The following is a 27,362-nucleotide window of genomic DNA, read 5'->3' on the forward strand; positions in this document are numbered from 1 at the left end:
GGATCTAGAGACTCTCACACTAAGTCAAGTAAGCTAGAAGAAAAAGACAAATACCATATGATAGCACTTATTTGTGGAATCTAAATTATGGCACAGATGATCCTATCTAAAACAACAACAACAACAACAATCAAAAAAACCCCACAGAAATGGGTCATGGCCGAGAAAAGCAGACTTGGGGTTTCCAAAGGGGAAAGGGGAGGGAGTGGTATGGATGGGCTTTTTGGGGTTTTTTTGGATGTAGACTGTTATATTTGGAATGGATGGGCAATGGGACCCTACTATACAACACAGGGAAATGTGTGTGATTGGGTCACTTTGTTGTACTACAGAACTTGATGAAACATTGTAAATTAACTATACTTTAATAATAATAATAGTAATAATAATAATAAGCTGGCCACAACCAAAAGGTTCAGAAAGGATTTTTGGGGGTGCTGGATGAGGACAATTGGGGTGGGTGCCAGGGGGTGGAAGGAATAAGATGTGCTGGGAAGGGAGCTTAACTCTGCCAAATGCACAATTTTACCAAAGTCTAAGCAGGAGCATAAGGTTATCAGTTAATCACAGGAAATAGGAGAGGCGGAGGAACCCCAGAAAACATCATTTAAAAGAGAAAAATTAAAAGTAACAAATTCAGGAATTCCCATCATGGCTCAGTGGAAACGAATCTGACTAGCACCCATGAGGACGCAGGTTTGATCCCTGGCCTCTCACAGTGGGTTAAGGATCCCGCATTGCTGTGAGCTGTGGTGTAGGCCTGTGGCTACAGCTCCAATTCAACCCCTAGCCTGGGAACCTCCATATGCCGTGGTGTGGCCCTTAAAAAAAGACTGAAAAAAAAAAAAAAAGTAACAGTTCAGTGGGGAAACTAAGAGAGGATGGGTATGTGTATATGTATAACTGTGTACATGTTGTACAGCAGATATAATCACAACATTGTAAATTAACTATATTGCAATAAAACTTAAAAAAATAAGGGAGTTCTCATTATGACTCCGTGGTAATGAACCTGACTAGTATCCATGAGGATGCAGATTCGATTCCTGGCCTCACTCTGTGGGTTAAGGATCCCCGGCATTGCTGTGAGCGGTGGTATAGGTCACAGACACAGCTTGGTGTAGGCCGGCAGCTGCATTTCGACCCCTGGCCTGGGAAATTTCCTATGCCAGAGGTGAGGCCCTAAAAAGAAAAAAGAATAACAAACAAACAGAAAAACCTCAGGTAAGAGGTGTTATCTGCCTCTTGAGACAATTCTCCCTTCCCAAGTTCATCTTCCACCTAGCTTGGGAAGATTTAAAGTGGGCCAATAGCAATTCATTCTCATTTTACTTGACTTCCCTCTCAAAACTGTAGACTTCATTACATAGCTATTAATTATAAATGAGAGAAGAAAATGTGTCTGAAAGTAAGCGCTGTGATTAAAATGAGTGCTTTCTGGATGACCTAAGAACAGAAAGATATTCTTTTAGTGAGTCACTGCTAAATTAACTATATAAATAGCTGTTAAAGTCTTTGAGAAACATATATTTCTGGGGCCCTGAGATTATACCTTAAAATAGTTTTGGCTTATGTTTTTTTTAATTTATACTTTTAAAAAGCAATAAAAGCCATTAAGACAGCCACCTGTAATATATCCTAAATATAATACCCACATAAATGAAAACATTAAGTAGGTTTTAAGTGAAGGATAATTACTCATCTTTTATTAGCTTTATTAAAGGCATACATATTACCTAAAAGCACATGAAAATGAAATAAATTAAACCAGCATATATTTTGGTTGTGATTCTCAGAGCAATGGAGTTTTCAGATGTGTAGCTAAAACCAAATTTGACAGCTGCAAGGGAAGGAAGGTTCTAATAAGAAGTCAAGGTGGTGGGCTCTTATGGGTGAGGAGAGAGAAATTATAAAAACCTAGTGTTGGATGTTTTCTGTGCCATATATTTGGAGTCAAAAGCCATCAAAACATGCAAGGCAAGCATCAGTTTGATTGAATTGTTGGGCAAAATAGTGTTTTTGTTTTTTTCGTTTTTGTTTTTGTTTTTTTGTTTTTTTTTTTTTTTAGGGCTGCACCCATGGCATAAAGAGATTCCCAGGCTAGGGGTCCAATCAGAGCTACAGCCACCAGCCTACACCACAGCCACAGATGCAGAATCTGAGCTGCATCTGCAACCTACACCACAGCTCATGGCAATGCCAGATCCTTACCCCACTGAGGGAGGCCAGGGATCGAACCTGTCCTTGCCGAGTTTGTTAACCACTGAGCCATGACAGTAACTCCACCAAAATCATTCTTAACCTAAATATCCAAAGTTCACAAAGACATCAAAGAATCAGTGTAACATGCTGGATCCACAAGAAGCTCTCCCTTAGGCACCAGGCACAGAACTGGTGGAATCACACTCCTGCATTTATAGACATGGAGAGAACCGCACAGAGGCCTACTGGTCACCAGTGAACCATGAGTGGCAGAGCAGAGATGAAAATCCAGGTGACCAGACTTCTGCTACCATCCTTCTGCCACTAGCTCCTCGTTTAAAATGGGGCTCAGGGATCACCACTGAAAACCAGTCCTGATGGGAAGCCCTTTGGAACACATGTGGCCATGACTAACCTGCATTCCACGTAAACTTAACTTCCACCAGTTAGTTGTGCTTATCCTCACAGGTCAAACTGATTAAGCCATATACTGGATTCACCTATTTAAAGGAACGGATCTGACTGGCCTACCACTCCATCAAGACAAATTATACTTCATAGTCACACAATTAGAATCACCCATGTTTTTAAATAGGCAGAAAACTTAGTCTAGTATCATTTTTCATATGAGAAAATTAAAGCCCAAAGTTAGAGGTCTTGCCCCATGTGCCAAAGTGAATTAGAACCAAACCATGAACCCAAGAGGCTTCCTAATTCTTGGGGTCTTTTCCTCTATGCAGAGCTTCTTAACATTCCATTTAAGTTTAATAACAACCATAATTTCCATATCTCTTTATTAGCAAAGTATTAATTATTAGTGTTAACTTCAGTCTGCTGTTATTGGCTGGAAATGAATACTCCCACATTCACAGAGTTTTCATCCTCTGCTCTTTGCAAACTAAAACAATTCATCTAACACTTTTCTAACCCCAAACTACTAAACAGTTAAGTATTGCTTCTCAAAAAAGTCTTCCATAGAACTAGAAAAAGGACTCTATTAACCAAAAGAAACGGTGGGATACTTAGAAATCTATTGAAAATATTTCAATATGATTCTTAAGCCAGGCCAATAATTAGGTTAATTAGAATCCAAACCAAACTTGATGTTTCAAAATGAAAATAGTCCCCATTGCGTGTGTTTTAGGACTTTTACTAGATTCAATATTAAAGAAAATATTTACTTTTCAGATTTTGAGTCCGATGAGGACTCAATGGAAAATAATGAAATGGATCTGTGGCTTTGTCAGACATGTTTTTATACTTAACTGTATTAGCAACAATTATCATATTGAGTTTTCATAATAGTTTACATTTCTCTAGACTACGGTGAAGAAAAATTGCCCATTTGGTGTTTTACGTAGAACGCTCGAGCCTAAATGCAAAGTAAATAATTACTAAAAGAAATAGGAAAAACAGGGGGAAAAAAGCCTCGATAGGGTCTCAAGATATTTCTTACCAAGGTCTTCAAAAAACTGAAAGGATTTTGCCTGTAGTCATTTTTCTGTAACAGATTTGTTTAGATTTAACTCATTAAGATGGAAGGGACTTAACTTTTATTGAAGTATGAAATGTTATCTCATATGTCTTAACAGACTTATAAGGTGGATATTTTATTTTATAGATGATAAAACTAAAGTAAGCAAGTTGTGTAGTTTCAGAACCAGTAAGTTAGCAGAGCCATGATTCGAAGCCTTCCAATAAACAAAATCCAATCAAACTATCAGTCCCAGTGTTAGCCCTAAGGATCCTTGGCCTCTGTCCTCAAGGAGCTCACAGTCTAGTTGAGGAGGCAGCCAGTATTATGAGGTGTGAAAATACCATGGTAGAGATAAGTACAGTGTGCTATCGAAATGGGTCCCTACACATCCCTGGATTTACTTGCCACCTATAAGCGAACGACCTAAATTCATACTTTCAGATCAGATGTCTCCAAACCTATGTGCTCACCTCCCACCTAAGTTTCTCCACTTGGCTATCCCATCGCTCCTCAGCCTCACAGTCCTTCCAACATCCCTGTCACATCCCACCTGTTCATTAACAAGAGCCTAGACCTTCCTTTCCACTCCCTTCAAGAACAGTCCTTCATGTGATCGATAGCCACGCTACCTTATTATGACTCACAGCACTTTCATCTCCATTTTGTAGCCACTGCCTCAGTTGAAGCCCTCAATATCTCTTCCCTGGATTTCCTCAATAGTTGGGAAAGTGATCTCCCCATCACCAGGGTAATTCCCTTTTAATCTATCCTCCATCACCAGAGTGGAACTCCTTCCTCAGCATCCTTGGCTTCTCAATGTCTCTAGCATACACTCCAAACTCCCTAGCCCAGCAGATGAGACCCTTTGGGATGAGGTCCCAGTACTTCTTTGGCGTTATTTTGTGACACCGCTTTCAACAAAAAATCTATTTGCTGGGCATCTGTTATGTGCCAGCCCTGATAGGTGTTGGGGATAAAATGTTAAGCCCAAATCTATCTTGTATTGCCAGAACCCATATTGAGAAACATATCAAAAGACAGAGAAAAATGAACAAAATAATTCCAAGCTGTAACACATACTATAAAGAGAACATAGGTGCAAAATGTCTCATAAAAATAATCAAATAAGCCCCAATATTATACAAAAAGGTACACATCATTTCTAAGTGGGTTTTATGCCAAAATTAAAATTAGGTTAATGTTTGAAAATAAATGTAATTCACCATATAACAAAGTAGAAAAGAAAAACCATGTGATACTCTCAATGGATGCAGAAAAAGCACTTGCCAAAATCTGATACTCCTAACTTAAAAATAAACATCCAACCAGAGTCACTGAAACAAACAAACAAACAAACAAAAATTTTAGCACTAATAGAAAGGAATGTCCTCAACCTAATAAAGAGCATCTATGAAAAACCTACAGCTAACATCATACTTAAGGATGAAAGAATGATGATGATGAATGTTTTCCATTTAAAGTCAGGAAACAATATAAGCATATCTGCTCTTACTACTTCTCTTTAATTTTGTGGCAGTTTCATACAATAGAGGTTCTGGCCAGCCCAATAAGGCAAGAAAAAGAAATGAAAGGCATACAGATTAGAAAGACAAAGGCTTTCTTTTTACAAAACACAAAGTTCATGTAGAATACCCAATGGAATTTACTTTTTAAAAAGAACTACACAAAAAAGTACTAGAGCTACTCAGTGGGTTTGACAAATTTGCAGAGTATAATAAGATCAATACACAAATCCCATTTTTTTCTGTTGGCTAGCAATAAACTGAAAATTGAAATTAAAAATGCCATCTAGGAGTTCCCTTCGTGGCGCAGTGGTTAACGAATCCGACTAGGAACCATGAGGTTGCGGGTTCGTCCCTGCCCTCGCTCAGTGGGTTAACGATCCAGCATTGCCGTGAGCTGTGGTGTAGGTTGCAGATGGGGCTCGGATCACGCGTTGCTGTGGCTCTGGCGTAGGCCAGTGGCTACAGCTCCGGTTCGACTCCTAGCCTGGGAACCTCCATATGCCGTGGGAGCGGCCCAAAGAAATAGCAAAAAAAAAAAAAAAAAAAAAACCATCTACAATAGTATCAAAACATAAAATAGTAGTTCCCTCTGTGGTGCAATGTGATCAGGAAGCTCTCTGCAGCTCCAGGATGCAGGTTCTATCCCCAGCCCAGCATAGTGGGTTAAAAGGATCTAGCATTGCTGCAGCTGTAGCATAGGGCGAAACTGTGGCTCAAATCTAATCCCTGGCCCAGGAACATCAGATGACAGAGGGCAGCCAAAAAAGAAAAATAAAATAAAATACTGAAGTGTAGATCCACTAAAAGATATGCAAGAACTATAAACTATAAAAGTCTTTGGAATTAAAGATGACCTAAATAAAGAGAAAGACATACATTGTTCATGAGATGGAAGACCGGAATTGACCTACAGATAAAATGCAATTCTGATAAAAATCCCAGCAGGTTTTTTAGTTCACAGAAATTCAAAGGACCTAGAATAACTAAAACAACTTTGCAAAAGAAGAACAAAATTACAGGGCTATCACAACCTGATTTAAGCTGCAGGTTAATCGAGACAGTATGGCACTGGTATCGAGAAAGATAAATAGATCATCAGAATACAATAGAGTCCAGAAACAGGCCTAAATATATACATACAAGTGTTTTTTCACAAAGCCACAAAAGGAATGCAGTTTGAATGTGTTCTTTTTCAACAAATGGTGCTATAAACAATTAGACATATACATGCTAAAATATAAACTTCATATCTTGTACCAGACACTACAATTAACTAAAAATGAATCACAGATCTAAATGTAAAAAGATGATAATACCTCTAGGAGAAAACATCAGAAAATCTTTGTGACTTTGAGTTACGTAAAGATTTATAAGATATAAAAAGCATGATTCATAAAAGAATAAATTGATAAGGACACTAAAATTCAAAATTAAAAGCTGAGCTTGAAAGTCACTATTGGACAAATGAAAATATAAGACACAGACTGGGAAAAATACTTGCAAAGCATGCACCTGACAAGGACTTGTACCTAGATCTTGTGTATATAGAACTTTTGACACTCAAAAGTAAGGGAGAACCTAATTAAAAACGAGGAAGAATTTGATCAGATACTTCATGAAAGAAGAGACAGGAATGGCAGACAGGAACTTAAAATGATCTTCAGCATGAAGTCATTAAGGGAATAAATTAAGACCATGATAAGATACCATTACCCATTTCTTAGCGTAACTGAAGTTAGAAAGACTGACCACGGCAATTTTGCAAAGGATGTGGACAAATGGGAACTCATATACTGCTGGTGAGAATGGAAAGTATGAAAAATGGTACACCACTTTGCAAAGAAGTTTCTTAAAAAGTTAACATAAACCTGCCCTTTTATCCAGTCATTCTACCTGGAGGTATTTACCCAAAAGAAAAGAAGCCCATAGTCCATACAAATACTTCCACACAGATGTTCACAGCCATTTTATCTGGAATAGTTCAAAGCCAGTAACAACCGAAAGTTCATCAGTGAGCATACACACTGTGCTACATACTGATAATGCAATCCTACTTAGCATAAAAAAGAATTAAATATTGATACATATACCATCACAGATTAGTCTCTAAGTATGCTAAGTTTATATTATATGATTTAATGGATACAAAACTCTAGAAAATACAAAATAATCTAAAAGTATCTTAGGGGGTAGTTCTCTAGTGGCTCAGAGGGTTAAGGATCTGGTGTTACCATTGCTATGGCTCTGGTCACTGCTGTGGCAAGCGTTCGATCCCTGGTCCAGGAACTTTTGTGTGCCATGGGCATCATTAAAAAAAAAAAAAAAGTTCCTGTGGCCATGTGGGAATGTAGGGAGGGTTGGGAGGTTGGGATTGCAAAGGGATATAAACACACTTCTGAGGAATACATTCAAAGTGGTGATGGTTTCACAAGTACGTCCATGCACTTAAAGTTATCACATGGCACACTTTAAATATGTCGATTTATTGCCTGTTTAGTTGAGCTGTAAAAATAAAAGCAATCTAAAGAATTACTTCAATTCATTCCTAGCCCAGGGTTTCCATAAACTCCCATTAGAAAGCAGTCAGCTAAATAGCACATTTAAGCTTTTAGGGTGGCAAATGAGGATTGTTTCATAACAGAAATTGGATGTACATAAGGATAATGAGTCAATGGTTGTTAAATACACTCTGACAGATGTTTCAGGAATGATAAACTAGGTATCAGCAAAAAGATTTTACTTCCTTTTTTCTTTCTTCTCTTTTTCTCTATTTATCATTCAGTGATGGGAATGGGTAAGAGAATAAGGATTTTTTTTTTTTTTGTCTTTTTGTTTTTTCTAGGGTCGCTCCACGGCATATGGAGGTTCCCAGGCTAGGGGTCTAATCGGAGCTGTAGCCACCCTCACGACAACACCGGATCCTCAACCCACTGAGCAAGGCCAGGGATCAAACCCACATCCTCATGATTCCTAGTTGGATTCGTTAACTACTGAGCCATGACGGGAACCCCAGGATGGTTTAATTAAAAAGACAGACTTGGGAATTTCTGCTGTGGCCCAGCAGTAATGAACCCGACTAGTATCCATGAAGATGTGGGTTTGATCCCTGGCCTTGCCAGGTGGATTAAGGATGAGGTGTTGCTGTGAGCTGTGTTACAGGTTGCAGATGTGGCTCTGATCCATCCGACATTGTTGTGGCTGTGGGGTAGGGCAGCAGCTACAGCTCTGATTCGACCCTTAGCCTGGGAACTTCCATATCCTGTGTTTATGGCCCTAAAAAGGGGGAAAAAAAAAAGACACAATTGTGTGGCTCATGTAAGTAACATAGCAACAGTGTCTTCAACCACATTGCAAGGTGGTATTTCACAGAATTTTGGACATGGAAAGGAGTCCTCATTTTATAGACTAGCAATCTCAAGTAGAAAAAGAAATTAAATGGCTTTCCCAAGGCCACACAGCCAGAAATGGCTGATATTTTACAAGTTTCAGTTCCAAAAAATAAATTTAAAAAAAAAAAAAGATTTAGAGCAGACTGTATTAACCAGTAGCCAATTCTCTGACCAGGCCACCTGTTTTTCTGCTTTCCCGTTTGTTTGCAGGACCACAGTGGGTATGAGGTTAAAAGAACTAAGACAGTGGTTCTCAATCTTCACTGTATAATAAAAACAAGCAACTAGACCTCGCACCCAAGGGCTGATCCCACTGGTTTGGGCGGGTCAGTGTTCCCAACTCCAGTACATACTGGAATCACCTGGAGGACTGTTGCATTTAGAATGGATAAGCAGTGAGGTCCTACTATACAGCACAGGGAGCTATATCCATGGGATACAGCTAGAACATGATGGAAGATAATATAAGACAGGGAATGTGTGTGTGTGTGTGTGTATATGTATGTATATACGTATGTATGTCTGGGTCCCCTTGCTATACAGCAGAAATTGGCACGACACTAAATCAACTATACTGTAATTTTAAAAATGTTAAAAAAAAAAAAAAGATGAAGAATCACCTGGAAGACTTGTTAAACCAGACTATAGGCCCCACCCCCAGAGTCTGATTTTTGGGGTTGGGATGGTGCCCCATAACTTCTATTTCTAGCAAATCTTGAGGTCACATGGATGCCTCTGGCCTGGGAAGCAGCCTTTGAGAACCACTGGGGATAAGGCATCAGGTAATTTTCCTTCGAGTTCTCCAAGATAGCAATGTTCGGCCAGTTGAAAATCACTGGTCTAAAAATAATCACAATCTTTTTTGGAATCACCTGGGGAATTAGGAAAAAAAAATACTGCTGCCTGAGTCCCTACTCCAGCACGTATTTTTTAATTGATCTGGAATGCAGCCTGAGCCTTTGGGATTTTTTAAAGGATGGCAGGATTTAAAAGAATCATACCTCAGATTATTCTGATGTGCTGTCAAGACTGGGAGTTGCTGAAAATTTTCTATGTCCTCAAATCCTATTTACCTAATTCCATTTACCTACAATGTTCCCAGAGCTGGGTACTTTCACCCCAACACATCTGAAATCCCTTTCTAACTTGATGTCTGTAAACAACGACTTATTTCCACCTCGATGGTTTACTAATGCTAATATTTATTGAATACTTGGATGTAGTGGGCCTGGTGGAGAGGGCTTGGCCTCTTTCGCTGTCTTTTTGTGTCACGTGACTTACCGAACGGTTATGCTTTAAATGATGTTTCCTCAAAGAGAGACCCCGTAATTTCTAGACTTAACACTGTCTTATACCTTGTGGTTAATATATGGCACATGTTATTATGTTTCTGCTGGTAAGAAACCCAAGACAGGAAAAGAAAGGGAGAGAGAACGGGGGCAGGGGAGATCTTAGAGAAGACAAAATTCTCATCTTAACACATTTAGTATTTGAGTCACTGTGGCTCTTCGCTGGGCTTCTCTAGAAATGGGGAGACTCAGGAATTCCAAGAGGAACATTCCAAGAATACTCATGATTCCAACCTAAGGCAGCTGATTTTCCTTTTTGCTCTTGGTTAATGCATTTCTCTCATTTCCAAATTAAAAAAAAAAAAAAACCCACAATTTTTTCCCCAAGAAGTAACTCCCTTTGGAACAAATGATAAGACTATGAAAAACAGTGATATGACTTGTTGGAGGTAAAGGGGTGGTTAGGAAGACTTAAAAGGAGATATTCGATTCTTTTGACTTGTGTCACGTTGTGTTAACACTTTCTGTTGGGGCCCTGTGCTCACTCTTTACAGGATGGCACTACTCAGGCCGAGCAATATTTTCAGAATTAATGTTACCTATGCATCCTACAGCTTTAGTTTCTCAAGTACCATCTGTTTCAAGTTTCATTAAATCTGAGAGCCCTCAGAAGCCATATCTTGAACTCTGAGACCTATGGCCTAGCATCCTATCATCATGTTTAATAAATGATACTTAATAAATGCTGACTCGAGGAATGAATGTGTGCACATGTGTGTATTTGCTTCACATCAGCCAACAACATAGGGACCAAGGTCAGACAACTCTTAGGAAGGCAAATGCCATTGTTATGATCTAAGATTTCTTCAACACAATTTTTCTTTTCTCTACTTTTGGACCAGTTTTGATGAGAACACAGTTCACCCTAGTGAGGCCAGATGGTTCATCTCCTCACCCACCCACTTTCCTTCTTTCTTTTTTTTTTTTCCCCCTATATAGGGCCACACCTGAGGCACATGGAAATTCCCAGGCTAGGGGTCAAATAGGAGCTGCAGCTGCCGGCCTACACCACAGCCGTAGCAATGCAGGAACGGAGCTGCACCTAGGCCACACCTTGCGGGAATGCTGGATCCTTAACCCATTAAGCCAGGCTAATGATCCGAACCAGCATCCTGACAGACACTAGCCAGGCTCTTAACCTGCTGAACTGCAATGGGAACTTCCACTTGCCTTCTTAAACTGGGCAAAGCAGCTATACTGATCCTACCACAAAACACAGTTAAAACCAAAACATGATGGTGGGAGGGGTTCATTCTTATAATGTAGCCATACAAATTCTATGATACAGGTTGCCAGAAAATTTCTGGACAGTGTTGCAAAGCTGATATGCCCATTATGGTAAAGGACTAGCTGGGAAGAGTGGTGGGTGAGAAAGCATTGCCGCAAGGTCAGAGTTCAACCTGGGCCAACACACATGACTGCACCTAGGCCACTCCACCTCTCTGTGCTTCAGTCTCTCCGTCCTCAGAGGATGAGGTGGTGCTCTGTGAGCTCCAGGGGTCCTCCGAGCTCTGACACAGGCTGCATCTCTGTATTCTTCCTCATATCATAGCTTATGCAGTCATTGTGGAGACACTTAAAAGAGTCAAGCAGGGAAGTCTACCTACTTGCTTTGAAGGGTAAAAAAGGAAAGAATTGATTCTAAACAATTATAAAATGCCAGGATTTGGGGGGTTTGTTTTGATTGGTATAAAATATAAATATTTTTCTGTATTAGCTCCTGCTTCCATTTTCACACAGCATGAGTTTTCCAAAGCAATATGGGCTTCTATTATCTTATTCTTTAAAACCTTGTATGGGGAGTCCCCGGCATGGCTCAGTGGTAATGAATCCAACTAGTATCCATGAGGATGTGGGTTTGATCCCTGGCCTTGCTCAGTGGGTCAAGGATCCAGCATTGCCATGAGCAGTGGTGTAGGTCACAGACACACCTGAGATCTGGCATTTCTGTGGCTGTGGCATAGGCCAGCAGCTACAGCTCCGATTTGACCCCCAGCCTGGGAACTTCCACATGCCTTGGGTGTGGCCCCAAAAAGAAAAAGAAAAAAAAATCAACCAAACAAACAAAAAACCACCACCACCACCACCAAAAAACCCCTTGTATGAAGCCAGGTTGGGTAATACTTTTGTTTTTAAGGACAGGACTCCAATTATCAAGAGACACAGTTGAGTTTGTAATATTTTAACAAGTTTTCTGGGAACCTACTGCATGTGATAGACCGCTACAAAACCAGGTAAAATTGTTGAGAAACCAACAAACTGGCTCAAAACAAAGCTGACCCAACCTATTCACCTGTCTTGGAAATTAGCCAGCATCACTGTGGGTTACCATGTTGCCCCCTAACCAGCTGAGTCATGGTCATTTAAAAAGCCTGGCTCTACTAGAACCAAGTCTGTGGGCTGCCTCAACCCTCACCCAATGAAAGCATTGGAAAACAAACCTATGACCCCAGAACAAGAACCAACAATCCAGAAATCATAAAATCACACCCTAAATCAACATCACTACCTATTAAACAGCTAACTTAGTTCTGAGCTGAGCTTTGGTTATTGACATCATTTCAAGAAGGAATACGCAATCCACACCACACCTGCTTAGAATCGTAAAGTTTAAAAAAATCCATTTTCAATATGAAGAGATTGTTTGTCTGTGTCTTATTCTCCAACAATAATACCCACGCACTGAAGCAAAAAGCAGTTATCTGTTGACCTATTGGTGAGAAACAACAGAGCTTTAGGGCTTTCAGGAGTCGGGCCATTTTGATCATGATGTTACACAGCGAACCCAAGACTGGTGTTGTCAGAAGGAGCAATCGGATGCCAGGGTCTCTAAGCCCCTGCTTTCTCTGCTCTGGAGGCAGATGGTACATCATAAAAATAAAAGGCATGGGGAAAATGTATGGAAAGATACTCCCTTTAAAACCTTTTAGGAAGTTCTTCCTAAAAATCTAATGCTGTAAATACACATGTTTATGTTAATAGCTTAGCTGAGAATTTGGGAACTGATTCAGGGGCATTAAAATGTTTCCTTAGGAGTTCCCGTCGTGGCTCAGTGGTTAACGAGCCTGACTAGTATCCATGAGGACTACGGGTTCAATCCCTGGCCTCACTCAGTGGATTAAGGATCCGGCATTGCCATGAACTGTGGTATAGGTCGCACACGCAGCTTGGATCCTGCATTGCTGTGGCTGTGGTGCAGGCCGGTGGTTACAGCTCCAATTTGACCCCTAGCCTGGGAACCTTCACCTGCCACGGGTGCGGCCCTAAAAAGACAAAAGACAAAAAAAAAAATTTCCTTAGCCTGATTCATATTCACGTGTGCACATATTTCCATAGGATGGAAAAACAGCCTTTCCTTTAGTTTCCTGGTACCTAAGGCAGGACAAGACAGAAATTTGGGGATTCTAACAAATATCCTGAACAAAGGCGGCTGCTGTGTTTCTCCCTCAATATCACTACTAACTGTACTTCCATTAAGTTCTCTTGTAGTTACTAAGACACTATATAGGTGTCTGAATCAGCTCAGGCTGCTCTAACAAAATAGCACAGATCGAGAGGCTTATACAACAGAAATTTACTTCTCACAGTTCTGGAGGCTGCTGAGTCCAAGATCAAGGTGCTGGCCAGTTTGTCTTGCCTGTGGTCTCTTTGTCCAGGCTAGCACACAGCCGACCGCTTGCTCTGTCCTCACATGGGAGAGAGCAAGCTCTCAGCTCTCTTTCTCATAAGAACACTGATCCCAAGGCGGCGGCTCTGCCTCACCGTCTCATTTAAACCTAATTACTCCCAAAGGCCCCACCTCCAAATAGCATCACGTGCAGGTTAGAGCTTCCGCACATGGAATTTGGAGGGACACAGTCACTGGGAGTTGCCATTGTGGCTCAGCAACTAGCGTCCATGAGGTCGTAAGTTAGATCCCTGGCCTTGCTCAGTAGGTTAAGGGTCCAGCCTTGCCGAGAGCTGTGATATAGGTCACAGATGCGGCTCAGATCTGGCATTGCTGTGGCTGTGGTGTAGGCCAGTGGCTACAGCCCCGATTCGACCCCTAGCCTGGGAACTTCCATATGCCAAGGGAGGTGGCCCTAAAAAGACAGACAAAATTCAGTCACTAGCAATGAGATAAACTCATTTATATCTGTAGGGTTGGTAGAGATGAGTTAGGCTATAATAAATTGGCCTCCGAATATGCTTTTCCACAATAATTATGTAAGGTGGTGCTTCTCAGACTCCAGGGGCATCAGAATTCCTTGAAGCTTGTTAAAACACAGAGCTCTCAGCCTGACCCCCAGGGATTCTGATTGAGCAGGTCCATGGTGGGACCTGAGGGTTTGCAGGTTTCACAAGCTCCCAGGTGATGCTGATGTGATCAATTTGAGAACCACTGATGTGAGCCTTCCCTTTGGAATGTTAATATCAGTTGTGATTCTTGGGGCCTGTAGGGGCCTGTATCGGCTTCTCAGTAACACCTGCTTTACAGTGAACACATTCAAAATCTGTCGGTTGCTCATACTCAGATGTTGCAGTTATTTACAAAGATGCTCAGTGGCAGATGGCTAGATCTGCTGGGGCAAGGCTGCTTCACGCTGAAAGCACCCAGGGAGAGTCAACTAAGGCAGTAAGCCACATCAGTTAATGTATGATGCCACAGGTCCCTGGGATGTCTGCTGAAAACTCATCCTTACTAATTTTTATCATAGAACTGAGATTCGATCTTTTTGTCTTTTTATTTAGGGCCACACCTGTGGAAAATGGAGGTTCCCAGGCTAGGGGTCTAATCAGAGTCATAGCTGCCTGCCTATGCCACAACCACAGCAACGCTGGATCCAAGCCCAGTTTGCAACCTACACCACAGCTCACTGCAACGCTGGATCCTCAACCCACTGAGCGAGGCCAGGGGTCGAACCCACAACCTCATGGTTCCTAGCTGGATTCGTTTCCGCTGCACCACAATGGGAACTCCCAAGATTCAGTCTTTAAAGTTGCTGGATTCTATTATCTTAGATCTACAAGTACACTGCAATCATTTGAACTGATAGCAAATTTTGACAAAGCTTAACATGAAGCACTTGAGCAATGCTAACTTTATGATCAACTTATGATCACATTTGGTTAAATTTTAAAGCATGGCTCTGTCACGAAACAGCATAATTTTAAGATTTACCTCAAGTACACTTTGGAAGGCAAACATACCTTATTTAGCTTTACAAAATATTCCAGTCCAGCTTCCAAGGGATTTGTATCACAGTTCATCTAGAAGGGAAATAGGCATTTTAAATCTTAGATGAGTGCAAACTTTCATATATTTTTTTAAGGGAAAAATATACTCTGAAAAAGGAAAATTGTAGCCTCATCTCCAAAGTGATTTTTTTTAAATCTAAAATCCCTACTGTGGTACAGCAGGTTAAGGATCCAGTTTTGTCTCTGCATCAGCTTGGGTCACTGCTGAGGTGTGTGTTTTATCCTCGGTCCAGCACAGTGGGTTAAGGATCCAGCATTACTGTAGCTGTGGCATAGTTGGCAACTGCAGCTCAGATTCAATCCCTGGCCCAGGAATTTCTATAGGTGGCAGGGTGCAGCCAAAATATAAATAAAAAAGTAAAAAATAATATAATAAAATTTAAATAAAGGAGTTCCCTTGCAGCTCAGTGGGTTAAGGGGCCAGTGTTGTCACTGCCATGGCTCAGGTCACTTCTGTGGCATAGGCTGCTTCCCTGGCCTGGGAACTTCTGCATGCCTCAGGTGTGGCCAAAAATAAAAATAAAAATAAAATTCACATGTAGCCTTTCAGCAAATACTGTTATTTGAATAGCAAGTTAGAAAGTAAAATTCAGTTTCTTTCCAAGACTCTTTTAGTATAATAAATATCTGAGGGATACCACTACCTGATGTTCTTTCCAGAAACAAGACTTTCATGTGGTTTTACACAATAATTTTACATGAATATATTTTGAAAAGTTATTAAGTAATCTACTTATCCTACAACTAGCCAGAAATTGGGATAAGTAGAGACGGAAGCAGATAGTAGGAAAAATGACTTCTACAGAGTTCAGGAGAGGGAAAAGGAAAAATTAGAGGTTGAATCCCAATCTTTTCAAATTGGTTATTACAATATACTTCAAGGATCTCTAAAGCCACTACTTGGGACTAGATCTTAAGCCAATAGTTTTATTTTGTTTTCACTGGTCTCTTGTGCTACAAGAGATCTGGTCTAAATTCCACAAAAAGTAGCCAAACTTTAACAAAAGGACAACACCGCCCTCGTATGAACTAGATGAGTAATATAAATTTGTTTTACATGATGTAAAATTTGACTTCCTATGTGCTAGTCAACTTGAACAATTCTAAAATTATTTTTTATCTGCTCAAATTTTCCGAATTCCAGAGGGAAAAAAGTGAAAAACAAAGCCCGGAAGATTGATGGCTGTGCTAACACTAGAGGGCGTGCTGGTACTGCCAGGAAATCAGAGTGACCAGGGATGGAAAAAAGCTTTTTAGAGAAGGGCTCCCTGGGCAAAAGCAGGAGAAAATCAAAAGCAGGAGGGTGGAGAAATCTCCTGCTGCTTCCTTCCTTGCACAGTGTGGAGGCAAAGCTGTTTTCCATTCTCTCCTGCAGCAGCCCCCGGTCCTCTGAGAATCCCCCCCAGACCCCTTTCCTGCACAGGTAACCGCCCCAGGCATCCTTGCTCTCTCCGTGGCTCCAGGAAGCTGCCCTCTCCATGCAAAGCCCACGTGCTTCTGCCCCTGGTCTAATGGTCCAAGGGATCCTGCCTGCATCTTCAAATCCACTTTGCCCTCAAATTAAATTCATTCTTTTTTGTCGTAGGCACTTTGCAGACGATCTGATCTCTATGATAACTCTAGGATTAAAAGAGTGTCTCTATCTCACAGAAAAGTAAACGGAGACTCTGGAGGGTTAAGGCCACAGAGTTAGCACGTGGTGGAGGATACAGTCAGACCCACGAGACCCCGCCCTAAAATATAACCTTTACCGCTGTCCCTTATCTTATCTCTCAGGCCTCAAACTTCAGTGTCTTCCAAGGAACCAACTAGGGAATCTGAAAAAAAAAAGGGGGTCTAAAAATAGCCTGCCATACTGGAGATGAAAGAGGAGAAGCAGGTGTGAGCCACAGTCTGACCACTTTGGTGTACCCTGGACCATGCTGTTTATTGTTTCTTGGTGTGCTCGTGTGCAGAACAGGGATTGTAGGTAGGACTCCCAACCCCTTGCCCAAGAATCACGGATAATACCTTCTTCAAGGAGAGCTGAGAAGGTAAATAAATCATGCCCATGAAGATGATGTGTAACCATACAAACAGAAACCCTGAGTTCCCATTATTAATGCTGGGAGTGGGTTAAGCCAACACATCCCAGAATACCACCTTGGCCCCCCAGAAAGATACCTATTGTTATTATTTCTCCAGAAGGTGCATGATAAGGGGGAAATGAAGACAGGCAGCATGACAGAGGAAAAGGGAGAATTTGAAAGGTGTTCCTCAGAGTTCCCGTTGTGGCTCAGTGGAAATGAATCTGACTAGTATCCATGAGGACGTGAGTTCAATCCCTGGCCTCGCTCAGTGGGTTAAGGATCTGGCGTTGCCGTGAGCTGTGGTGAAGGTCACAGATGAGGCTCGGATATAGTGTTGCTGTGGCTGTGGCGTAGACCAGCGGCTACAGCTCGGATTCGACCCCTAGCCTGGGAACCTCCAAATGCCACAGACAAAAAAAAAGGAAAGGTGCTCCTCAAATTTCTGGGGGTAGACAGGCTCCCTTGGGGGCAGCCACAGGTCTGCACAGTCAGAGACAGATGTCCAGGGCCCCCTGCCAGGCAGGACAAATTAAGGCAGAATAAATGTTAGGTCATAATTCCACAGAACTTGCAACTGGGAAATTGAGGAGGAAACCTCTTTCCCTAATTAAATAAAGTTATAAAACATATTTTCTCTTACAGCCAGAGCCAACGTTAACCCAGTTAAAACTAGCCCTTCTATAAAAATCAGGAGGGGAGTTCCGGTCGTGGCGCAGTAGTTAACGAATCCGACTAGGAACCATGAGGTTTCAGGTTCGATCCCTGCCCTTGCTCAGTGGGCTAAGGATCCAGCACTGCCACGAGCTGTGGTGTAGGTCGCAGACGTTGCTCGGATCCCACGTTGCTGTGGCTCTGGTGTAGGCCGGCAGCTACACCTCCGATTTGACCCCTAGCCTAGGAACCTCCATATGCCGTGAGAGTGGCCCAAGAAATCGCAAAAAGACAATAAAAAGAGCCATAATAAAAATCAGGAGTTCCCATTGTGGCTCAGTGGGTTAAGAACCCAAATTGTATCCATGAAGATGCAGGTTCCATCCCTGGTCTTGTTTAGGGGGTTCAGTATCCAGTGTTGCTGTAAGCTGTGGTGTGAGTCACAGACATGGCTCAGATTCTGCGTTGCTCTGGCCATGCTGTAGGTTGGCAGCTGTAGCTCTGATTCGACCCTTAGCCCGGGAACTTCCATATGCCACAGGTGCCACCCTAAAAAGCAAAGCAAAAAGGAAAAAAATCATATACAATACATATAACGTGAATAAAGATGCTAGCATTTCAAACCTCTGACCCCCAGGCTCTGAAAGCTTTCTCCAGTCTTAAGGCATTCATGGCATAGGTTCCAAAATTGTCAATTCCCTCCTCCTGGCCTGCATTCATGATAATGTCATAAAGTGCCGCAGAATCTTCTCGTCTGTGGTACAGCTCCCAACCCAGCTCACCTGAAATACACCCACAAGTGCCACACCAGCGTAAGAACTATGGTCGTAAGAGTTGGTCTACTGTGCATTAGCTTAAAACATCAATATGTGGAGAGATTCCGTATGTGCAATATAGACCTTGTTGAGTTTTACAAGACCCAGTCACAAAAAAGTTGCAACAAAACCCCCCTGCAAAGGAGCCTGCTGTAACACAGATGCTTTCCTGCCCAGTCCTGCCTGCCCGCCCCCCCAACAGAGTGTCTAGAACACCTGCCTCTCATGACATAGAAAGACTGATGCAGGAATAAATCTTGTCCCTTAACCTCAGCTTCATAATGTTAAGTGAGGAATTAGCATGGCATAGTTGATCAACACAAGGGGTTCAAGGTTTCAACACTTCTGCCCTCAACTCATTGCCTCTTTGCTTAAGAATGTGGGCAACAAACAATGATTATTATTGTGTCCAGGGCTGATGGTGAGGTGTTTCTCCAGGACACCCCTGGAACATGAGCAACATGTAATCGAGGGAAGGCCTGGGCCCCAAGTACTCCTTCTGTGAAGGGACAGGAATCTAGTCGAAGTTAGTGGTGAGCTCAGAGCACCAATGGGGAACCAAAGAGCAATTCTTCATCCCTGTTTGCAGCATCTACGAAGTGCAACATCAGGTGCATAGAAAGAATTCCCTGATGCACTAGAGTCAAAACGATGGAGAGTGGGAGGTCCCGTCATGGCTCAGTGGTAAACGAATCCGACTAGGAACCATGAGGTTGTGGGTTTGATCCCTGGCCTCGCTCAGTGGGTTAAGGATCTGGCATTGCTGTGAGCTGTGGTGTGGGTCACAGACGCAGCTCGAATCCAGTGTTGCTGTGGTGTAGGCCGGAGGCTACAGCTCCAGTTCAACCCCTGGCCTGGGAACCTCTATATACTGCAGGTGCGGCCCTAGAAAAGGCAATAAAAAATAAATAAATAAATAAGGGCAGGGCCTGGCACATCAAGATGCTTCTCTGTGGAAGACTCTATGTATGGGAGGCCATTTCAAATGTTCCTAGATAGAATTAACTGGCCTGAATATTCATTCTGTCAACCCTTCCAACTCTCCCCAGAGCCATCCTCTTGCTCTTTTCTCACCTACTTTTCCAAATGGTAGGCAGCTAGTTATGGGGCTAGAAAAACAACTGGAAATCTGTGGGATGACTCTGTCAGACTTGGAATAAAGAAACAGAATGGTCGTGAGAGTTGGGCAGGGGTATCTTCCTTCAAAGTGACACTGATGAAGTGGTGTGTGTGTGTGTGTGTGTGTTCTGTGTATGTATGTGTGTGCGGTGTGTCATGTGTGTATGTGTGTGTATGCACCCATTTCTGGTAGCATCTTTTCCATTTTAGAGACTCCCTCTAGGTTGTTTTCCAATTCTTACCAGTGTAAGATATCCTGATAGCAGTGACGGGAATGTTGGCCACTTTGAAAGCCTTGGTTTGAAGAAACTTGAAAGCACCATCACTAAGATCTTCAGAGGTCAGTTTCTGAAGGACCTTCCTTGCATGCGGTCCTGCGACTCCAAGGACTCCAAGCACGTCGGTCATGTTTTTAATTTCAACGTTGTATCCACCTGTGACTGCCTCTTCTTCAATCCATCTGCATTTGAGATTCATAAACACAGGGTTAAATCTTGCTTGATGGATGTGATGGTAACAGATGACTTCTCTGGAGATATGTTCTGAGTCTAGAATTACTGGAAAGTCCCTAGAGTGTCATTTCCTATAATCACCTAATTTTTAAAGTTGAAGAAACCGAGTCCCAGAGATGCTACATGATTCTCTCTAAACAACCCACCTATAAATCTATGGGTAATTTTTCACAGCACAGAAGGATCCTTCCATGGAAACGAGCTCTGCCACACAATGTTTTTAAATGGTGACAGCCCAATTGCATTTAAACTAATGATTCAATCTTGGGGAATTAATTTCAACCCAAGTCGTCTCTCATAGCTGTGCACAGGAGGCACACTTGTGCTGCTAAAGGTTAACCATGTGCCTGCCTCCAGATACACACTTGCTTTGATAATCACAAGGAAAAGATAAAAACTCTAAAGACTAGTTTTGATTTCTAAGTCTTGGCGAGTTACGGGAACCCAGGTATAGGGTTTGTTTATACTTAAACACTGAGCAGTCCCTGGCATCACTCAAGCCTATCATCAAATGAGCCTTTGGATTTACACAAAGCTAAGCTACAAAGATAGTTCCCGAAACCTCTGGGACTGGAGGATAGACTTGGCATCATTTCACAACGAGAGTGAGACTCTGTCAGCGGTCAGATGTTAATTAAACAATAATTTTCCAAATAGCTTTGGAATACTAAAGACTACAGATTTTAGAGGTGACTAAATTGTAGACTAAAGATTCAAGGGAGGGATCAATGCGGCAGGTCAACAATTTAGATATGAAAAAGGAAGAAAACCGAGGGAGGCAGCTCACGGAAGTGGACCAAATATGGGCATCCCCATCAAAAAGACTGACCTGAGTTTCCCTTATGGCTCAGCAGATTAAGAACCCGACATAGCGTCCATGTGGGTTTGATCCCTGACCTGGCTCAGGGCGCGAGCTATGGTGTAGGTCACAGACACAGCATGGATCTGGCATGGTGTGGCTGTGGTGTAGGCTGGCAGCTGCAGCTCTAATTCGACCCCTAACCTGAGAACTTCCACATGCTTCAGGTGCAGCCCTAAAAAGAAAACAGGAAAAAGAAAAAAAAAAGACTAGCTTGAGCAAGTTCCTTTAAGCCAACCTTCAGTTTCCTCATCTGAAAATGGGAATAATATATACTTTGCAGACATATCCGTTAAAATAATTTCTTTAGATAATATGTAGAAAGGGTTCTGATATATTGGTGATGCCTAATAAATGAAAGTTATTATTACTAGAACCAATGAACCCTAAGGATGGATCACTTCTTGGAGGGAGATAGGGACAGAGGCTCTCACTTCAAATAATTTCCTATAAAGACATGACATTTATTTAAAACACTAAGGTTTAAGAATTAAAGTTGTAGGAGTTCCTGTTGTGGCACAGTGGAAACAAATCCAACTAGGAACCATGAGGTTGCAGGTTCGATCCCTGGCCTCGCTCAGTGGGTTAAGGATCCAGCGTTGCCATGAGCTGTTGTGAAGGTCACAGACTCGGCTCAGATCCTGCGTGGCTGTGGCTGTGGTGTAGGCTGGCAGCTGTAGTTCTGATTAGACCCCTAGCCTGGGAACCTCCATATGCCGCGAGTGCAGCCCTAAAAAGACAAAAAGACAAAAAAACAGAATTAAAGTTGCACTTTATTTTTAGAGCCACAGGTACAGCATATGAAAGTTCCTAGGCTAGGGGTTGAATTGGAGCTGCAGCTGCCTGCCTACACCACAGCCACAGCAACGCCAGATCCAAGCCATATCTATGACCTACACTGCAGGTCACAGCAATGCCGATTCTTAACCCACTGAGTGGGACCAGAGATTGAACCTGCATCCTCATGGATACTAGTCAGGTTCGTTTCTGCTGAGCTACGACGGGAAATCCAAAGTTGTACTTTCCATTACTGGTAAAAGAAAACCTCCATGCAAGACTGGGCCAGTATAAAATCCATATAAAATTTTATTACTAGCTGATTACTTACCTAAGATCATGAAGTTCTGATCCAGAGCCGGTTATTAATAGAAACTCCCCAGGAGACTGGTGAGAAACAGTCAACTCAGCATATACTCGACCTTTTGGTGTTAACATGTGACTTATATTTGTACAACCCACCTACACAAAAGAATTTTAAATTACCTCGGGATGAAATAAAAAATCTTAGGTGTCCTTTTAATACCACCTGAAAATTTAAATGTGGGTGTCAACAGTGAGAAACCTCTCAATCTTATCATTTACATCAATTGTGTGAACAATCTGTAAATTTGAACCCAATATTAATTTTAAAGTTTTCAGGTGAAATGATCACTATAATTACTTGTCATAAAATTCAGCCAATTGCACAATTTCCATCGACACAATAAAGCAAGGCCCTAAGGTCTTTGGAAGATAATTCATTCCACAAAAATTTTACATTTGAAAATTAGCCAGAATACCCGTGGTCAGGTAAAGAGTTCTGATGTTCAGACAGAAATCCTTCAGTGGATTGAAATAACATATTGGTTTTCTGAAAATGAGAGGACAGAGAAGTAAACAGACCAGAACCCTGGACCTTGTAACCTACAAAGTTATTTACCTGGGGAATGACATTGGCAAAGAGATGGTCCAACAACCTAATGGAGTCTTGGCCTTTGACGGTAAATTTGCCAAACGGTGACAGGTCAATCACCCCTACTTTTTGCATAACCTGTTTATACTCTGAGCCCACAGGCTCAAACCAGTTTGTGCGGCGAAAACTTGGCCTGAAACACAGTGTTTGTCATGAAGCAGGGGTCATTCAGTTTCAGAAAATTACAGGATATTTGAACGAGCCCTATTTATCTAGAAAATTTCATTTAGGGAACAAGATGCCACCTGTTCTGCAAATCATACATATATGTTGGAATATGATTTTTTTTTTCTATGGAGGTTCCCAGGCTAGGGGTCGAATCAGAGGTACAGCTGCCAGCCTATGCCACAGCCACAGCAACGCTGGATCCTTTTACCCACTGAGCAAGGCCAGGGATCAAACCCTCATCCTCATGGATACTAGTCGGATTTGTTTACTCTGTGTCACAATGGGAACTCCCTGGAATATGATTTTTAAAGATATTCATCTATCCCTTGACCCATTTCATAGTGAATGAAGTATTCATTAACCAAAAAAGATAGGGCACGTGGGCTCTCAGATCTGAAAAAGAGCTTAGAAGTCAACCAGGCAGGTGGTTTTCAACCTTGGTTACATATTAGAATCACCTGGAGGACTGTTTTTTATTTTTTTGCCTTTTAGGGCTGCACCTATGGCATATGGAGTTTCCCAGGCTAGGGGCTGAATTGGAGCTGTAGCCACCCGCCTACACCACAGCCACAGCAACACGGGATCCGAGCCTCGTCTGCGACCTGCACCACAGCTCACCGCAACGCCAGATTCTTAACCCACTAGGTGAGGCCAGGGATCAAACCTGCATTCTCATGGATCCTAGTCAGGTTCCTTAACCACTGAGCCCCAAAGGAAACTTCTGAGGGAGTATTTTCAAAATACTAATTATTTGGACATAATTAAATCACAATATATGAGGGGTACAGCTATCGTGTCCAGTGCTTCTCAAACATTTATGCAAATACATCACTTGCACTTGTTGAGATGAAGATTCCGATGCAGCAGGTTTGGGGCCCTAGATGCCACACCCTAACAGGCTCCCAGGTGAAGCTCATGCTGGTCCACGCCTGAAGTAAATAAGCAAGGACCTCGTCCAACATCTTCATTTTTCAGAGATAAGGCACAAAGTGACTTCCAAGGCCTTTGCATTAATTACTGACAGAGCTGGGCCTGGAACAAAGGTCTCTTGACTCCTTATGCAAGGTCCTTGCTACTCTACAGAGTGGACTTTTAATGTGGTATTTGAACTTCAGAGCAGGATGCTAAGTCTGCAAAATGAGTTTTCAGTGGTTTAATTATTAAATAGCAGAAGAAACAGCCCAGATTCAACTAGCACAAGGTGAACAACAGACCTGGCATGTATCTGAGCAATTTAGGAAAAACCAGACTACGAGTTTGTCCCCAAGTAATCTCTACTGGCTGACTACAGAGTCCAAATTCATTAATCAGCAACTGGCCCTCTATTTTGGACTATTTAGATCTGATCTTAAAGTAGACATTTAAATAAGCAAAATAGCAGGTGAAAGAAAAAGGCAACTTCACTTGAAAAGCAAACTCTTTTCTCTTGGTTTATGGATTCTCTTGAGAAAAAAGATATAATCACTCTGAATACCAAGTACAACAATGGGACTGATTTTAGAGGAATTCAGAGAATTGTTTTAGTGACATGCTTTGTTTTAGCTTAACCTAAAATGGTAAGTAAATGACCTTTCCTGCAAACTTATCAACAGTGTATGTAATTTGCCTGATTCTGTGCACACATACTAGAAAGCAGTTACTTTGAGCTATTCCTTGACAAGTAGAAAATTCATCTTTCCATACTGTTTCCATACTATGTGACTGAACCAGGCATCCTAAATCAGGACACACCTTCAGGAGCCAACTGAAGCCATGTGGGGATTTGGAGGGGATGGGTTAGGTTCCTCTGAGCAACTGGGAAATGCCAAGCAGAGGCTTCACCTAGGCTGGTTGTAGGTTTCCTGAGGCCACATGGGTCCTAGATGTGGGCCAGTGTCCCATAGGATAAACTGATGCCTCCAATGCCCAGACAATCATTTCTGTGGTTCAATGCTCTTTGGAATGGGGTGGAGGGATGGGATGGGGGGGGGACACAGGGCTTCTCTGGTGTTCCTTGATGTCACCCCCCCAATTTCATCCTAACCAGAGTCACAGGGAGGTTAAGCCACTTGCTTACCTGTACCCAGGGTCCTGGTCCGGTTTGTAGAACCAGTGTGGCTGCTCCCAGCCCGCATGGAACCCCATGGAACACTTAGACTTCAGGGTTTTATAAAGCCCACTGACTCGCTGAGTCGGCCTCCCGGCAAACCGTTCTTCTTTGGGGTAACCCACTGCAAAAAGAAAACCGGTAGTCCAAATAGCACAGAACCAAAACTAAAAAATACTTCGAAGGGATTTGGAAAAATGGGAAACACAGTACTTAAAATCCAGAAATCAGTACTTAAAATGCATATATACATATATATATATACATTAAATTTCAGAAAAACTAAAGCTGTCATTTATATTGATTATCAAAGGGTAAGTCGATTTAAAGCTTAAAATCATGGATGAATGCCTCACATTAAAGACATACGCTCACATAGATTTCCTGTTGTTGTATCTTAGAGGCGTATACTTTTTAGACCCCCTAGCCACTTCCCCACCATGCACAGAAGAAAAAGCATCTGGAGTCAGAGGTGCTACAAGTCAATTCTGAACACACTTCATAGACAACAGTAAACTTGCACTTTACCAATATTGTTGAATCCGTATGACTCTCGTGCTTTGGCCTCAGTGTACTGAGTTGTCGTCCACTTGCCATAGCGATTGGGATCCAATTCTATCAGATCGAAAGGAGGTTCTCCATGCAGGATCCAGTCACTGAGATATTTCCCTACCCCACCAGCATGGATTATGCCATATCTTTCAAATACAAAAACAAATAGCTGGTTACTAACACATATCATTTCCCAGTAATGAAAATGTCCACATATTTCACCAGGCCTCAAAAACAGAGGATTCTGTGCTATTTGGAACACACAGTCAATATAATCTTTTTGCTATCACATTTTTCTCAAAAAAAAAAAATACATGTTTAGGCATCCAAATGATGGACTAGTTTGTAAGTAGCTAGTTGTTTCCATAGGTTTAAGAGCTGTACACCTGCAAAATAGCTATGACCCTTAGCTAGTAAGGATGCTCGTTTTAGGAAATGGAGTAGAGGAAGCACACAGGCAGATGTGGTTAGTACCTTACCAGCCTTCCTGAGCTACGATTCTCCTGACAAATAGGAACCTTGCAGGAAAAATATGTACACTGTAGAGTGACCGCGCCCATCTCTTCTCAGACTCAGTTTAGTTCAGGTCCCCTTACAATGACTTCGGTGCGAAGATCTTGGGCCATTCTCTTAGAAGCATTCAGATGAAGACACACTCACCAGGGGACTTGTGGGAAAAAGTGCAAAGGAACAATGGCTCCTGCATTTTGCAACCAGTGGGTCACTTGGTGGGGAGGGTGGGTTTGTTTTCTCTTTCCACGCAAAGATGCTTTAAAACCAAGAACATGACTGTTCTTGGAGGCATCACAGTTTAAAGTTGCCCATGTGCAATTCTGCCCACTCACTCATCTGATGAAGGGCTTTCCTGTGGATTCATCTGTGATTTAAGTCAAGAGACGCTTCTGAGGGATTGGATGAGCAGAGAGTCATGGGGAAAGGACCAAAGAAAGGAGCTACATGGACAGACCTCAAAATGCAAGAAATTCCAATACCTTAGGTGGCAAAAACAGCCAGAATCACAGCTTCCAAGAGCATGGGAGAACCTTCGCAAAGACTAGAAATGTCAACTAACTTCTTCTCCAACATGATCCCAGTTTTGTTATTGTATAAAAATGAATGCATACGTTTGTTATAAGCGTATTTCTCAAGCGAAATAAAAAGACAGCCATTTGTACTTCTCTGGATAAATTAAAAAAAGAGATATGGCTCATCCAAATTACCCATAAACAATCTCACCCAAGTTTCAAGAAAGCAATAAATGTATATATGCTTAAAGTAATTATGAACTATACACATAAAATGTTTATTCCCTTGACCAGTCCCAATGCATGATACACAATAGTTGCCATTTTTAAGAGCTAGGATACCGTTTACAGGACTTGAAACTACATAAGGCTCTACTGACATTTATGGAGTGCTTACCATTTACCAGGCATTGTGTCCATCTAACACATACCAGCTGATTTATTCTTTAGCAACTCTCTTTTACCAGTGAGAAAACCAGCCTGCACACAGGAGTTAAATGCGGTTACACTGCAATAAAGTACAGACTCAGGAAACAAACTCAGTCATCTGACTCCAGTGTACACTCCCTGTTATTGGACTTTACTTTTGCTTC

General features: G+C 41.9%; 1 protein-coding gene across 2 annotated transcripts in view; it reads right to left on the minus strand.

Annotated features, from left to right (window-relative positions):
- Window positions 1-27,362, minus strand: part of DMGDH (dimethylglycine dehydrogenase) — a 74,869-nt gene that overhangs the window by 14,290 nt on the left and 33,217 nt on the right. Inside the window, exons 8-14 of one of the 2 annotated variants that reach the window (XM_021084480.2) lie at window positions 25,721-25,890; window positions 25,163-25,316; window positions 22,906-23,071; window positions 22,315-22,445; window positions 20,078-20,295; window positions 18,526-18,683; window positions 15,134-15,193 (exon numbers count right to left, since the gene is read on the minus strand). In XM_021084480.2, the coding sequence (XP_020940139.2) occupies window positions 15,134-15,193; window positions 18,526-18,683; window positions 20,078-20,295; window positions 22,315-22,445; window positions 22,906-23,071; window positions 25,163-25,316; window positions 25,721-25,890 (1,057 nt within the window). The remainder of the gene's footprint in view (window positions 1-15,133; window positions 15,194-18,525; window positions 18,684-20,077; window positions 20,296-22,314; window positions 22,446-22,905; window positions 23,072-25,162; window positions 25,317-25,720; window positions 25,891-27,362) is intronic. The other variant, XM_021084481.2, reaches the window with a different exon arrangement.

The sequence above is a fragment of the Sus scrofa genome, chromosome 2, assembly GCF_054392235.1.
Source record: "Sus scrofa isolate SSC_HxYL_T2T_F1_AM1 chromosome 2, Sscrofa_HxYL_maternal_Yorkshire_Landrace_v2.0, whole genome shotgun sequence".
NCBI lineage: Eukaryota > Metazoa > Chordata > Mammalia > Artiodactyla > Suidae > Sus > Sus scrofa.